The sequence below is a fragment of the Monopterus albus genome, unplaced genomic scaffold (assembly GCF_001952655.1).
Source record: "Monopterus albus unplaced genomic scaffold, M_albus_1.0 scaffold83.1, whole genome shotgun sequence".
Lineage (NCBI taxonomy): Eukaryota > Metazoa > Chordata > Actinopteri > Synbranchiformes > Synbranchidae > Monopterus > Monopterus albus.
The window spans coordinates 902748-918712 of NW_018127963.1; the positions used below are offsets into that span (position 1 = coordinate 902748).

General features: G+C 41.9%; 2 protein-coding genes across 3 annotated transcripts in view; one reads left to right on the top strand and one right to left on the bottom strand.

Annotated features, from left to right (window-relative positions):
• The window catches only part of LOC109964050 (SHC-transforming protein 2-like), an 18031-nt gene extending 9429 nt beyond the window's left edge, over window positions 1–8602 (top strand). For both annotated transcript variants that reach the window (XM_020607074.1, XM_020607073.1), the window contains exons 3-13: window positions 389–449; window positions 743–862; window positions 1268–1321; window positions 1515–1566; window positions 1940–2066; window positions 3410–3587; window positions 4512–4605; window positions 5602–5781; window positions 5896–6224; window positions 6485–6636; window positions 6915–8602. In XM_020607074.1, the coding sequence (XP_020462730.1) occupies window positions 389–449; window positions 743–862; window positions 1268–1321; window positions 1515–1566; window positions 1940–2066; window positions 3410–3587; window positions 4512–4605; window positions 5602–5781; window positions 5896–6224; window positions 6485–6613 (1324 nt within the window). In that variant the 3' untranslated portion in view covers window positions 6614–6636; window positions 6915–8602. The remainder of the gene's footprint in view (window positions 1–388; window positions 450–742; window positions 863–1267; window positions 1322–1514; window positions 1567–1939; window positions 2067–3409; window positions 3588–4511; window positions 4606–5601; window positions 5782–5895; window positions 6225–6484; window positions 6637–6914) is intronic.
• A 328-nt stretch (window positions 8603–8930) lies between these two features.
• ankrd24 (ankyrin repeat domain 24) overlaps window positions 8931–15965 on the bottom strand; it is a 15637-nt gene continuing 8602 nt past the window's right edge. Inside the window, exons 16-26 of the mRNA XM_020607045.1 lie at window positions 15556–15719; window positions 14348–15123; window positions 13909–14225; window positions 13008–13241; window positions 11957–12133; window positions 11709–11873; window positions 11503–11628; window positions 10452–10628; window positions 10204–10368; window positions 9875–9940; window positions 8931–9319 (exon numbers count right to left, since the gene is read on the bottom strand). Coding sequence (XP_020462701.1) covers window positions 9251–9319; window positions 9875–9940; window positions 10204–10368; window positions 10452–10628; window positions 11503–11628; window positions 11709–11873; window positions 11957–12133; window positions 13008–13241; window positions 13909–14225; window positions 14348–15123; window positions 15556–15719 — 2436 coding nt within the window. The 3' untranslated portion in view covers window positions 8931–9250. The remainder of the gene's footprint in view (window positions 9320–9874; window positions 9941–10203; window positions 10369–10451; window positions 10629–11502; window positions 11629–11708; window positions 11874–11956; window positions 12134–13007; window positions 13242–13908; window positions 14226–14347; window positions 15124–15555; window positions 15720–15965) is intronic.

Consider the following 15965-nt stretch of genomic DNA (forward strand, 5'->3'; position numbering starts at 1 on the left):
GACTGTGATTGTTTTGTAAGGTCTATGGACATAATGTTGTGAACAGACCTGCTGGAAATCTTTTCTGGACCTTTGAACTGTGATTTTCTGCGAGCTATGACTTTAGCCTGGGGGTGGGGAACACAAAGCTTTTGTTCATGTTTAACCTCAGATTTTTTTCTATCATTGTATTGCAGCAAATCTGTGTAGCGCTGAACATTGGCTAAACATTTAAAAACATTTCATTACAGTTTATTGTGTCATTGAATTGCTCGTTCTGTATGTGGGTGCAGTCAACATAAATCCACATGATTTCTGGTTCAAAAATGTGTCCTTGTAGCTATTTGATCAGTTTGCAGCATGTCCCACTATAGTCTGACCTCTGACCTTTCTTCATTCCCATAATTAGGGAAGCCATCAACAGGCTCTGTGAAGCTGTGCCAGGCGGAAAGGGGGCTTGGAGGAAGAAGGTTAATAATAAACTTCCTACTATCATACTGTGTATGTTAAATAATATGTTTTGAAAATAAATTGTTTTATCCCTGCTGGAGAATTAGATGTGTAGAATTTACCACACAGGGTAGTACACTGTCTATGAAAGGCACTTTATTACACATGACAGTAATGCTTTCTGAATCACTGAACAGATCTATGAATAATGGTAATCTATGTATGCAGGTTTTCTTTCTTGATAAATACAGGATGATATAATTTTCCTGTATGTGAGGATATATGATCATTTCCACTGTATTCTGTCATGTAGGCCCTAAACAAAGCTCTACAGTCAATCATGGGGAAGAGCAACCTGCGATTTGCAGGAATGAGTATTGCAGTCAATATCTCCATTGATGGCCTCGGTCTGCTCATCCCCACCACACGGCAGGTTAGTTGATGCTAAAGTACCATAAGTCCATCTGTTTAAGGATTAAACTGGTAACATACATTTTATTAAATGTATAAATAAGGTTTGTGTGTAACTAAAGCTTTATTTAAAGTCTTCAAAATGTGATAAACTATCATTTTTGCATGGTGCATTTGTATGTATTAATTTCCACCCAACTGAGGATAAATTGTCGGGGGAGAATTCTGAATTCTTGTAATTATAAAAATTGTATCATAATCAAGCAACTGCTTCTAAAACCCGTAATGGTCAAACTCTGGACTTCAGTGGACTTTGGCATCTCTCCTCTATCTATTTCTGTTGTCATATATCCAGATCAATTGCAAAAAATATAAAATACAATATTGGTAAACCTCTACATTTGATTTATCTACTTGTTTCTTGCAGGTGATTGCACACCATCCAATGCAGTCCATCTCATTTGCCTCTGGGGGAGACACAGTGAGTGCAAATTACTCTGAGCTCTCCATTATATTGTTGCTGGCGTGGACTTTTTTTACCCTGCACATATCTGAATGAACTGCATTTTACTGGTTTCCAATCTTGTGACCTCAGAATCAACGAGGGCTTTAATGTAGTTATATACATCTAATTTATCTGGTCTAATTGAATCTTTTTCTCTTGTCTCTTGCAGGACTTGCCTGATTATGTTGCGTATGTGGCCAAAGACCCGGTAAATCAGAGAGGTATGTCCTCAGAAGCTTCTCATTTAGCTTCACTGTTCCTTCCTGTTTCATAGCCACATAAATACAATGCTGTGTTGTATCTTAAATGTGGACTACTGAGAGGGAGCTACATTATATCTTACATCCACTACAATAAATTTTTTAATACAAAAAATGTACATTATTATATAACCAACATTTGGAAATAAAATAAATTTCATATGAAGTACCCCCGATATCTATTACAGTTCCTGGTTTATAATATGAAGTACTAATATTTTTGAGGAAGACATCACCTCATTAAAAAAAGAAGTGGTTAAAAAAGGGGGGGTGGGGGTCTTCTAAAAATATTTGGCAACTAGAAAAAAAAATCTTTTCTTTTTGTCTTTCTCAGCATGTCATATCCTGGAGTGCTCTGATGGTTTAGCCCAAAGTGTCATCAGCACCATCGGCCAGGCTTTCGAGCTGCAGTTCAAACAGTACCTGCATAGTCCTCCCAAAACCATGGCATCTATGGAGAGGTAACATATATTTCTGCCATAAACAATGACCTTTATGAAAAGATACGAAGAGTTTTCTTTACAGCCCTCCAAATTTGTAACATTTATAGGGTGGTGAGACAATATCAAGTTACACTTTTGTAGCCTGTTTGATATACAGTAACAATGAGAGCACCAAGGTGCTAAGAAATAATTGCATATACTTGCCTGGACAACAAAATTCTGAATATACACTTTTCCTCCCTAGTGGTTTATGTATTGACCTATTTTGTAGTTGTGCGTTTCTTTTAGTGGCCTGTTCATGAGATCTCGCGATATTAAAACATGATATTTCTCACTGAGGCAAAAGCTGTCTCACGATATCAGTACATAACAGAAGCCAATATGACGTAGTGTAATGGCTAAATAACGGTACAAAGTCTGGCAAAAACATAACTCCTCACTGTGTTTTAACACACAGGACTGTGTTGGTCAGGGGTGAATGGTTGCAGGGGGAGTGCTGGAGGCATTCCGCTGTGTTTTGGTTAGCTATGCTGCTAGCGTAGCCTACTCCACCTTAGCACTAATTCTACCACCAGACTGTCTGCAGTGATAGATAAAAAAAAAACAGGTAAAATTGAAAATGCATGGCAAGGAGTTAAGGTGCATTGATTGTGGCCCAAAGTCGACAATGAATAGCCGTGAATGCTGATGCTAACAAGAAAAACATAAGAGTCTTCTTCTCGTGCGTGTCCATGTCCTCTGACCGTCCCCCGTACATGATTGGCCAACCTTGTTTCTTGTTACCTAGCCCTAGTTGTGTCTGCATCTGGGTCCTCATTTGCTCCCCTCATGAGAGATCTACTGTACAGCTCTCAGGTTTCTTTGTTATTCATTACAAAGAGACATGATAGTTTGTTCTTGCATTACTTCAAAATCCATCTTTTAATATTGATCCTCATAGAATTCTCACCCTGTGACCAAACCTGAGGTGTTGTTGCTGCAGACCCAGGTGAAAATCCAGACCTGAGTCTTTTTTTATTCTGGTTTCAAATGAGCATCTTTCTGCTGCCAGCAGCAATGGCAGCTCCAGTGACTTATATAGATCACATTCAGATGAGGAGATGTCATCTGATCTGACCTACTGTATTTGAGAACTTGGATCTCCTTATCATTATTGTTTATGGTTGATATCACTTTCAAAAGTAATAAAATAATTATTTAGATTATAGAGGTTGTGCTACTAATTTAGTATTTATACTATAAGTGTGCTCATGCACAGTATGTTTTTAAGTTTTTTTTTATTTATGTATTTATTTTTTTAACTACAGTTTCTTTAATTTAGACATTAAGCTAATTTCACCTATATGTATGTCATTCCTCAGGTCTGTCCGGCTAGAGGAGCCAACGTGGGGGGAGGATGAGGACTTTTCTGAGCATGATTACTACAACAGCATCCCAGGAAAGGAGCCTCCTGTTGGCGGAGTAGTGGACTCCAGGCTCCGGCCCAGTGGAGCCCTCCTGGGTCACATCCACACCCAGCCACAGAGCAAGACAGCACAGGTCAGTGTCATGACATGATTTTGGAAACACAAAGTCAAGTCAGGATATGAATTCTAGTTAGCTGTGCAGTATAGTAATGGTGGAATGTACTGTAGTTGGGTGCAGTTTTGATGCACTTTTAGTTTATTTATATTCTATGCTACATTATAATTCTCTTTCAACCATATTTTAGAAGAGAGAATAAAAAAAGAGTCGTAAAAGATTCTACCAGTGTTTGCACCTTTTGGCGGAGACCAAGGCCAAGGCCCTCTGGGACATTTAACTGCACAGCCACTATTTTACTTTTGATACTTCAAAAGAACAAAAGTTCTTCATATCAAGATTGTATGTCTCAAGTATTTTGTAGGTGATACTTTGTCCTTTTGTTTAAGTAGGATTTTGAACGCAGGACATTCAGTCTACTTGTAATGTGGTCTTTGTACCTTAACTAAACAATTTGAATTCTTATTGCAGTATAGTCTTTTTCTAATTCAGGCTAATCAGCATCATTATTCCCATTTCTGCCAAATATGTTTGAAGGTTCCCTGTGATGTAATCAAAGCTACACCTGGTCATTATCAAGTAGTATATAATTACTCTTTACCTTTAATGCCAAACTCAGGCTCAACTCTTTGAAATCTCCCTCTTAATGTGGAGAATGATAGGTTTTGCTGTTACAACCCCCTATTGTTTACATGGAAATAAACAATAGGAGCATGACATTATACTCCCTAACTGTCTTCCTGATGTGGCTGCACCATAATTGCCAAAGGCATAGATATGATTACATAAAGAGCCTTACAGTAGCTCCTCTCTTGCTCCTGCAGCTTGTTCAAAATATGGTGACATGCTATAGGTAATGTTTCAAATAGAGTGCCTCAAAACAACATTAAATGGGGATGAAATGAGTGAGTTGTCCCGTCTGTTGTGTATGTGTGTTTGCAGATGGTCTCACCAGCTAGAAGGGACCAAGCATCTTACCCCCCGGGTCAGCTGTGTTATGAGCTTCACTGGGATACTGAGATGACCAGCGGCTCAGGTGAGACACCCTGTGGCAACAAGCAGATATAACTACTAGAAAAAAATGTACTTGCTTGCAACCTTTTTGTCTGTCAGAGAGGGCAATTGTAATATTTTATTTTGAAATGTCAGTAAGGTCTTTATGAGATAACATTACCTTAATATAGACATTATTTACTGCAAAGAAAGATGTGGTATGTCAAAACTATATATTGCTTCAATGTTCTTTAGTCACAGAGTGGGGAAGACAATGGCCCTTAATAAAAAAAAAAAAAGGTTGGAAGTTTTATCATGGGCTTGCTTGGTTCTCTCTGTCACACAATTTTTCTGTCCTACTGTGGTAGAAGTCCTGTCATCACTTCACTTTGTGGCCTGAATAAAATTTGTTTCCACTTTAATACAGATAAACAGGGTTGTCGTACTCCAGCTCCGTGTCTGGACTCTTTGGTTCACTGTGACAGAATTAGGATTAGTAGGATCTTTATTCTGGATGGCCTTCCAGATAAAATACTTACCTTTACCTTACGTTACCTGACTTACCTTAGCACAGAATACACCAGTTCTTTTATCCAGGAATCAGAATCAGTTTCATTAGCCAGGTGTGTTGGACACACGAGGAATTTGACTCTGGTACAGCGGCTCTCAATGTGTATGTACATTATGTAAGGCAGCAGTGGGCAAGTAAACAATATAACAGAAGTAAAGAAGTAATGTGCGATCAAGCAAAGGAATGTGCCTTAGGAATAGAAATAAAGTACTATATACACACAGTCTGGATTTGGAAATCCATAATGTAGCATTTGTTTCCTCAGGTCTGTGTTCTCAGTCCAACTACCAGGGCCCTCCAGAAGCTGCCTTCTTATTGGTGGCTACATAAAATTTATTATGATTATGATATCAGCAAAACACTTCCACTTTAGTATATGCAATACTGCAGCTGGTTTAACGGTCTTAGTTATTTATGAAAATAAAATATACACATACTGTAGTACTTGAGCATACCCATTCTTGTCAGGTCTGACATCAGATGGTTACCTGTGTGCTGACGGCCAGCCAACAGGCGGTAAAGATTATGAGGAGCATCAGTATGTTAACACCCAGAGTCTGGAAAACCTGGATTCACTGGCACAGGGACCCAGTGGACACCGAGGGACCAGGGCACTTGACAGTCCCAAGAAAGATCTTTTTGACATGAGTAAGTCCTGACAGTTATACGACTTATTTTGACAGATATGGTATAGTCAGGATAGTCTCACTGTATCTGTCACTCTTTCACAGTTTTATTTGTGAAACATCATTGTCTCTACAGGACCCTTTGAGGATGCCCTAAAACTACACGAGGCCAGTGGAGGAGCTGTTGGCTCCACTATATCTGCTGCAGGTGGAGGTGTTCGGGTCCTGGAGGACCAGTGGCCCAGCCCTCCACGCCGTCGAGCCCCTGTTGCCCCAAATGAGGAGCAGCTTCGCAGGGAGCCCTGGTACCACAGTCGCATGAGCCGACGAGACGCAGAGAAGCTCTTGGTACGAGATGGAGATTTCCTCGTCCGGGAGAGTACGACCAACCCTGGACAGTATGTGCTAACGGGCATGCACTGTGGTCTGCCCAAACACCTACTGCTTGTGGACCCTGAGGGAGTGGTGAGTTTGAGAGCAAGCAAAAACAGACTTAAACAGAAAGCTGATTCACATCAAACTTTTTAACTGTTTATTTTTTGAAATACTGTTTGGTGGGTGTTGTTAAGAAACACAACTCTGATCATAATGACCTTTTTTGTCATTTAGTGCATGCATTTATTACCATTCTATATAGCAAACAGGCTTTATAAAGTGCTCCTGCACTTTGTGGTCACATCCGTTACTTACTGTATACCCCATGTCTCTTGCTGTCCTTCATAAAGGTCCGAACCAAAGACATGTTATTTGAGAGCATTAGCCACCTTATCGCATACCATCTGAAGAATGAACTGCCTATTGTAGCAGCTGAGAGCGAGCTCCATCTCCAACAAGTGGTCAGGAGGAAACAGTGAGCCATCAGACCCTGCATGAGACGGTAAGCATGGATTATAAGTAACGTAAACTAAATCATTTGAGATGATTATAACACAGAAACACAGATGATTAGAGATTCATGAGAGGATATATACAGTATATATATATGCATTAATATAACTTGGATCATACTGTATGATAAGAAAAATTAGGTTTATATAAGCTGCACATTGTGTCGTTTCAATGATATACAACAGGTTGTGTTTACATTGTGCGGTTTTTGGTGTACTCTATCTACCATTGCTGAAAATGAGCTCATCTTTCTGCCTTATCCCACAGCTGAAATTGTGCGTGTCCATGCAAAAACAAAACTGAAACTGGAAATCATTTCTTCCTGGTGGATATTTATCTGGAACAAAGGATTTCACCAATACTTTCTTTACATGAGCAACTATACCAAGTGAACGAGGCGTGTGACGTCTTCTTGTACTTCATCTGCCTGTTTACTACAAGGATCAACCAGACTATCCCTCATGTCAAAAACTCATCAGCATGCAGCTATTAAGCTAAAAAAAATTTAAAAGCCACAATCGACACTTTGAGTTAACCCAGCTCTGGAAAATTGTCAACCAATGTCAAAAATTAAAGGGGCAACTGTTCAGAGGAGACCCAACTTCAGGAAATCACATGAGGATTTGATACACAGTAGAAAAAATGTCCTACTATGCTTGTGATCATGATGTGCTTCCAGTCTACCATGGTTTGCCCATTCAGCCAGTCACAGAACAGTTTCTAGGACAAAACTGAATATATGGTGCAGAGGAAACAAAAGTCAGGTTCCATGCTCATTTCACTCTGCAACCATGTGACTGTATTGTACACTGTGACTATAAGAGACAACTGAAGAAATGTCATTGGAATGTAAAAGAATTGCTACATGTTCACATCTGCAGTATCTGACTCTGAAATGGCACAATGGAAATGAACTGAACATGATTCAGTGTTGGATTTGTAAAGTAGACACACATTCCTCTGCCTTTTTAGTTCCTCCATTATAACCTGAGCATCAGATCCCACTCTTTAAAAAATCATGCAGTTGTAGTAGCAGCCAAATAGATATACATTATATTGTCTTGAAAGTAGGAGGTTTTTACCACATTTACCATAAATATCAGTTATTTGTTGTGTTTGTAAGGGCTGTTTAGAATTTGTTAAAAACGCACTATGTATTGTATAGTTCTGTGCAAACTATTGGTCAGATGGTACTTTGAAGTCAGATACAGTAAATACTATATCCTGGGCTACAAACACCTACTCTGCATATACACTCAGTATATCCATGCCTATATTTCCCAAGTCCCTCCAACTTCAGTGCCTTAATATACCTACAGAGACAGGCATTTGTGTCAGAATGTATATAATGTGCATTTATGCTCTTAATGCAAAGACTAGTTTTCTTGCCTTGCCAATGAATGACTGAACAAACTTGATGATTAAGCTCTTATACTTGTGGACAGTAATGAAAGCTGCTCTTGTTTTGGGGTGACTAATGTTTAACCCTGTCTTATTGTGTCACTGTCACTGTCTTTATGTGTCCCCTTCAGAAGAGTCCCTGAAATTAATGTTTTTTATATATAGAAGCAAGCCATAGTGATACTAAAGACAGGGGATTTGGACTTGAAATTGATTTATCCCGACTCAGGGAAGTTTATCAGTTCTCCCATCTCATGTCTATGTCTGTACATCTCAGTGACCCAACTGTCTTATTTCCACTCTTTTGCGGCAGCGACACCAAGTTTGCTATCCCATTTTTGTCAGTCTACTATGTTTTAAATCTTAGAGGTAGGTCTTATCCTTTGTACATGTCTCTGTGTGTCTTTAGCAACATATCTTTAATTAGGCCCTCTGCTCTTCTTAGCTGCAGCCTCATAAATGCACAGAGAGATGATGTGAGCTACAAGACTTTTGGTGAGGTCCAAACAATGAATATAATTTTTTTCAGATCTGCCCCTTTTGCTTTCTCAAGGATTTCTTGGATCTTCTCTTCCTTGATTAACCTTAATGGCTTTTTGTCCAATTTAATTAAAAAGAAGGTACAATCCAAATGGTATTTTGTCATTTGTGAGTCTTCAAACTGTATCTGCTGGCTTATGTAGCAACTGCACATTGAGCCCAGCTGTTCAAATTTCCATGCACACATGCATCAGCCAAAATAAGACTTCATATTTCCAACACCCAAAAATAGATAGTGTGTAAGCTGTGGCTTTGGCCAGCTATTGTGTGTTCATCCAATGGTATTTGTGCATGACGTGAGTTACAAAAAACAGGATCAAGAGGCAAGCAATTTCTTTTCCCTTTTATTATGACAAAAATATATAAATTCAATCTGCTTCTCACACAATCTTGATTCTATCTTCTAAATAATCCACATTCATTTTCTGCTACCATAAACCCTTGACATGTAACGAAGGCACTCCATCATTTTACTGCTTGGTTGTCAGTCAGGTCTTATTGCTGTTCAGTTTACTGTAATGTATGCATGCAGCTACTGTATGTCTAACCACAGATCAGTTGTATTTGGCTTTCTAGATAAAAATCTCTATGATACTGATGCCACAGGTTGTTGACCTGTAGGGTGAATGGTGGTGAGGAGAGACTTGCAGATGTAATAAGGTTCAGTGTCCCTGCTGTGTCATCCTCAGGATCTGGAGTAGCAGGTTCTGCACCTCTTCATCCATATGGCCCTGTTGGGCACCATTAGGTAACATTTGTTACTTTCATCTTTTTATTCTCATACATAATGTACAGTTGTTATAATTCAGTCCTGTAAATGACATCTGTGTTTGAGTCCCAAGACAGTTTTACATTAAATACTGCTCCTAGATATTTATATTCATTTACAAATGGTCTTATACTTGTATAGTGCTTTTCTATGCATTGCAGCACACTCAAAGAGCTTTCACACTATTTGGCCATTCACCCATTCGCATTCCCAAGCACACACACATTCACACACCGGTGACATCATTGGGAGCAACTGGGGTTCAGTATCTTGCTCAAGGACACACTTTGACATGTGGACTGGACAAGCCAGGAATCAAACCTCTAATCTTCCGGTTAGGAAATGACCCGCTCTACCTCCTGAGCACATTAACCATTCAGTCACTTGCTTCGTTCTCCTTGATCTAAAATCAACTGGCTGTCAAACCAGTCACACATAGAAACGTTCATTGATCCATACACATCTACTCACACATACACATACACGTACACACATTGAAATCATGCCTTCGTCTGACCTGTACAGCTGCCAGTAAATGGGAACGGTACACAGCCACCACCTGTTTGTGTTTTCTCTCCCAATCCTGCAAAAAAGTCATACTAAATTTACTGTCATGCCAAACAAAGAAGTTTGTTTTGTCATTTTTACAGATGATGATGGTCTATGACAGAGGCGGTTTATGCTGTGTACAGATTGTAAAGGCTCCTGATGCAAATTTGTAGTTTGTGATATTGAAATACATAAGCAATATTGGACTTGATATACACTATGATAGTATAGGAAAAAGTCTTTTTGGAGTTGATGATACATTATTTCTCACTTCATACATCTTTGGTGTCTCCTCACCTGGAGCTGCTGAGTGAGTATAGAGATCCTGTTCTGCAGTGCCATTTGCTGCCCGGGGTTACCATGAAGAGTGGATGAAGAGGATGAGGATGTGATGCCAAGAGGTGGTGACAGAGCTCCTAGTGCCTCTTTTAGGCGAAACACCTCCTTGGACAGCTCAGTTATCTGCACAAAGACATACACATCAGCGCAGCCACCTCATAGATGCTTCAGCAGCAGTTGTTACAACTGGAAATGTGATCTCTCACCTTGCGGTCTTTCTCCTTGACCAGGCCCTGGGATTCCTGGATGTCCTTGTGGAGCTCCTGGATGTGACTGGACTGGGCCTGTAAGTCAGCTAGCTGCTGCTGCACTGTGGCCAGCTGAGACTCTGCAGCCTGCCGCTCACTCTTGCTAAACAGAGCCTCCCTCTGCACTTGGAACACCTAGACCAGTAAAACCACCAGTGGCACCCTGTCACTACAGGTCCAGATACTTTCTGCTTATACAGGACCTGAGGCTGACCCACAACTACTGGCAGATATAAAGCGGGCGGCTGTCCCCGAACTGGAAGACTGCAAGTTCAATTTCCATTCTCCTCAGTCTACATGTTGAAGTGTCCTTGTGCAAGACACTGAACCCCAGGTTGCTCCCAATGGCCAGGTCAGTGCCTTGCAGGGATTGTTTGTTTGTATTTTTACATGTACATGTAAAATATATCTTCAAATCAAATCAAAGACAACTATTGTTGTCTGAGTTTTTGCTCACAGGAATTTCCAGTTTCCCTTGATAACAGTTCTCTCTTTGACCTGCATACACCTACGCTGGAGTGCAAAAAGAAATTGTAGTAAAACCAGGATGCAGTAAATCTACACAATTTTGCTTTTGGTACCTCATTCAGTTGTGATTCTGTTTCAGGAAAGTTCAACCTTCTGACTCAGAAACCAAAACAAATTTATGGGCCAACGGTAAATTCCAGTGATTGGTTAGATGCCAAACAGGCCATGTTTTTGTAATAAAATTCTCTCTGTGTTTAGCAGGACTCAGTTTGTGAAGTATATAAAATCCCACTGCAACATATCATTCTCTGTCTGAAAATGTGGCTTTTAAGGGATCATTGAAACAGACGGAGGTGCTGAATAGAGAAAGTGCTGTAATACACTTATGAATAATGTAAAGGCAGGAGAGAGGCCTTCATGGAACACTGCTCACTTTGTGACATACACAAGATAATCTAATGTGGCTTGAGATAGAATTAGAAAGAATTGGAGAAGGCAGAAACAATAACATGCCTGCGTGCATAGACACACATACACACACCTCAGTGCAGGTCTTCTCATGTTTGCGGGTGAGGTCATTGAAACGAGCCGTGATGGCATTGATCTCAGCCTGCAAAGAGAGCCGCAGTGCCTCGTGGTCCTCTTTGGAGATTAAACTTGATATACACTATGATAGTATAGGAAAAAGTCTTTTTGGAGTTGATGATACATTATTTCTCACTTCATACATCTTTGGTGTCTCCTCACCTGGAGCTGCTGAGTGAGTATAGAGATCCTGTTCTGCAGTGCCATTTGCTGCCCGGGGTTACCATGAAGAGTGGATGAAGAGGATGAGGATGTGATGCCAAGAGGTGGTGACAGAGCTCCTAGTGCCTCTTTTAGGCGAAACACCTCCTTGGACAGCTCAGTTATCTGCACAAAGACATACACATCAGCGCAGCCACCTCATAGATGCTTCAGCAGCAGTTGTTACAACTGGAAATGTGATCTCTCACCTTGCGGTCTTTCTCCTTGACCAGGCCCTGGGATTCCTGGATGTCCTTGTGGAGCTCCTGGATGTGACTGGACTGGGCCTGTAAGTCAGCTAGCTGCTGCTGCACTGTGGCCAGCTGAGACTCTGCAGCCTGCCGCTCACTCTTGCTAAACAGAGCCTCCCTCTGCACTTGGAACACCTAGACCAGTAAAACCACCAGTGGCACCCTGTCACTACAGGTCCAGATACTTTCTGCTTATACAGGACCTGAGGCTGACCCACAACTACTGGCAGATATAAAGCGGGCGGCTGTCCCCGAACTGGAAGACTGCAAGTTCAATTTCCATTCTCCTCAGTCTACATGTTGAAGTGTCCTTGTGCAAGACACTGAACCCCAGGTTGCTCCCAATGGCCAGGTCAGTGCCTTGCAGGGATTGTTTGTTTGTATTTTTACATGTACATGTAAAATATATCTTCAAATCAAATCAAAGACAACTATTGTTGTCTGAGTTTTTGCTCACAGGAATTTCCAGTTTCCCTTGATAACAGTTCTCTCTTTGACCTGCATACACCTACGCTGGAGTGCAAAAAGAAATTGTAGTAAAACCAGGATGCAGTAAATCTACACAATTTTGCTTTTGGTACCTCATTCAGTTGTGATTCTGTTTCAGGAAAGTTCAACCTTCTGACTCAGAAACCAAAACAAATTTATGGGCCAACGGTAAATTCCAGTGATTGGTTAGATGCCAAACAGGCCATGTTTTTGTAATAAAATTCTCTCTGTGTTTAGCAGGACTCAGTTTGTGAAGTATATAAAATCCCACTGCAACATATCATTCTCTGTCTGAAAATGTGGCTTTTAAGGGATCATTGAAACAGACGGAGGTGCTGAATAGAGAAAGTGCTGTAATACACTTATGAATAATGTAAAGGCAGGAGAGAGGCCTTCATGGAACACTGCTCACTTTGTGACATACACAAGATAATCTAATGTGGCTTGAGATAGAATTAGAAAGAATTGGAGAAGGCAGAAACAATAACATGCCTGCGTGCATAGACACACATACACACACCTCAGTGCAGGTCTTCTCATGTTTGCGGGTGAGGTCATTGAAACGAGCCGTGATGGCATTGATCTCAGCCTGCAAAGAGAGCCGCAGTGCCTCGTGGTCCTCTTTGGAGATTAAACCCTGTTCTGCAGCTTTCTGGGACTTTAGTTCTCTCAGCTCCATCTCTTTGTCAGTCAGAGCATCCTGAGCTGCTGCTACATGGCTCTCACTGGCCTGCAGAGAGCGCTGCAGCTCTGCCTGTGAGGAAAAAGCTAGATCAACTGGGGAGTTGTAACTTTTTGGTCCTGTAACAGAAAATTACTGACGTTAAACATTTTTAGCAAATTTGTGAGCAAAATATATTTCTAAGTAGGCAGCACAGCGGCATGGTGGTAAGCACTGTGTAAAGGTTTCAGGTTCATGTCCGGGCCAAGCCGGGGACTTTCTGTGTGGAGTTTGCATGTTCTCCCTGTGCCATCGCGGGTTCTCTCTAGGTACTCCGGCTTCCTCATAGAGTCCAAAGACATGTAGTTTAAGTTGACCGGCGGCTCTAAATTGCCCGCAGGAGTGAGTGTGGTTGTTTGTCTAAATGTCAGCCCAGTGATAGACTGGTGGACCCCGCCTCTCATCCAATGTCATCTGGGATTGGCTCCAGCCCCCCCCCCACAACCCTATTCAGGCATGAATAAGCGGTATAGATAATGGATGGATATATTTTAAATGAAAATGCAGTTAAAGTTATTTTTTTAAACAACTTGCAGATCAGCATGTAGCCCAATGAGAAATGGGCTTAAATAAACAAGCTTCTCTTCTCTTTCTCTCATCTAGCACCCTATATTTATAAATTCTACAAAAATGCCCTGCCTCATCTGTTTATTCTTATTTTATCAGTCTTATCATGATATTTGTGAATTTCCCTTCAGACCTTGATTTTATCATGCTCCTCTCTGGGAACAGCATCCTGCAGGGTCTGTAGTCTGGCCTCTAGCGTAGCAGCCTCCTCCTCAGTTTGGATGCGAAGGGTCCTCTCCTCCTGGAGCTCCAGCAATGCCTGAGCTAGCTGTTCTGATACCGAAGACAGTGCCTCCTTATGTTTGGAGAGGGGAACAGCATCTTTCAGCTGCAGGGCGTCTTGTGCACGGCCCTCCCGCTCAGCACACAGACAGTCCAAAGCCTGGGCTGCTTCCTGTCTTGCTGCTTCCAGTTCTTCCTTCACTGCTGCTAGGGTACGTCTGGAGTGCTCTGATTAGATAAAGGCATAATCACTTACAAAGTGGACATAAAAGTTTAGAATTTTTGTTTTTCCCTTATGGAACCCAAAAGAAAACTTTTAAGCAGAAAAAAACAAAAACAGCACCGCATACCTGATGTGGGCTCTGAGCTCTCTGAGTGCTCCTCCTCCTCCTCCTCCTCATCATCATCTCCACGTGGTGGAGGCCTGAGTCTCTCCAGTTCCAGGAGTGAGTCATTGAGCCTTCTAGCCACATCTGCCCTCTCCCTGGCCAGCTGCTCACACTGGAGCCCCAGAGTCACCTGCACCTCCTCCAGTTCTGAGCGGGGCACACACTTCCTCAGCTCCCCCTCCAACTCACCCAGACGTTCCTGAAGACGACGGACCTTATCACCATCTCCTGCCTCTTTCCCAGATGTCTTGCTCTCTGCCAGGGTTGCCTCCAATTCAGCCACTTTGTCACGAAGGCGCTTCACAGTTTTTTCCAATCTGTTGTCTTTCTCCCTTTCTTCTTTCATACGCTCTTTCTGGGCCAAAGCAGCCTGGAGTGCCTCTACTTTCTCTGTCAGCTGTTTGATTGTGTCACTGTCCTGACTGCTCTGACCCCCTTCATTGCCCTGTCTCTTAGCAAGCTCCTCCTCTAGCTCTGTCACTCTTGCTCTCAGCTGCTGTGCCACCTGGCTCGGACCCTCCTCTACAGCCCCAGACTGACCTTCAGTCCCAGCACCTGCTGTGAGAGTATCCCTTTCAACACACTCCACAGAAAGCACCCCAAGGCGCATCTGTTCCTTTAACTCCTCAAGCTCAGTCTGGGAGGATGCCAGCTGCTCCTCCAACCCACGCAGCTTCTCCTTCAGAGCCTTTTTACTGTCTACATCCACACCTCCTTCCGGAGACATCTCATCACCTCTGCAAAACAAGACAAGGACTGTCAATCAATCAATCAAGCACTGCAAAAAGTAATCAGTTACATCAACTGCAACCTGCGATAATGCCAGTACAAATACATTATTTATCCTAAACAGCAAGGATGTCAGAAACTCAGTATTATGAGACAGAAGTAAGAAACCAACAAATCAATGATGTCATGAGTGCACATTTTGCACCTAAGGCTGCTTAGCCTCCAGAATGTTGCAGGAAAAATGTAAATGCTCAGCACTTTTAAAAACAGCACTGATAGAGGCTGCAACCAGATACTGCTGAACAGATATTAGCAAAGGTGTGTACATCTCAGGATAAAGGTCTGACTCAATACAGGTGAGTTCAAGTGAATGTGAACTGTGCTGGCTATTTCAGCCTGTTAGTGTTATTCCAATGAATGAATAAATGAATCAATCTTACTGCTCTTCAGCCACACTGGAGGCCTCATCTGAAGCCTGGGCTTGAGAAAAGCGCTCCTGAAGGGCTTCAAACTCCTTCATCAGGGTCTCATACTGAGCTAAGGGGACGAAGTCTGGGCTGGAAGTCTGCATGTCTGTGTCATCCTTTTCAAACATCTCCAGCATCTATATGCAACACAAAGGAAATGACAGTAGTTTATTGCTGAGCTAAAATTGCACATATTTTCATGTGGTGTCTTCAGAGTACATCCATCCATCCATCCATTTTCCTCCGCTTATCCAGGACCGGGTCGCGGGGGCAGCAGTCTAAGCAAAGATGCCCAGACTTCCCTCTCTCCAGACACTTCCTCCAGCTCCTCCGGGGGAATGCCGCGGCGTTCCCAGGCCAGCCGAGAGACATAGTCCCTCCAG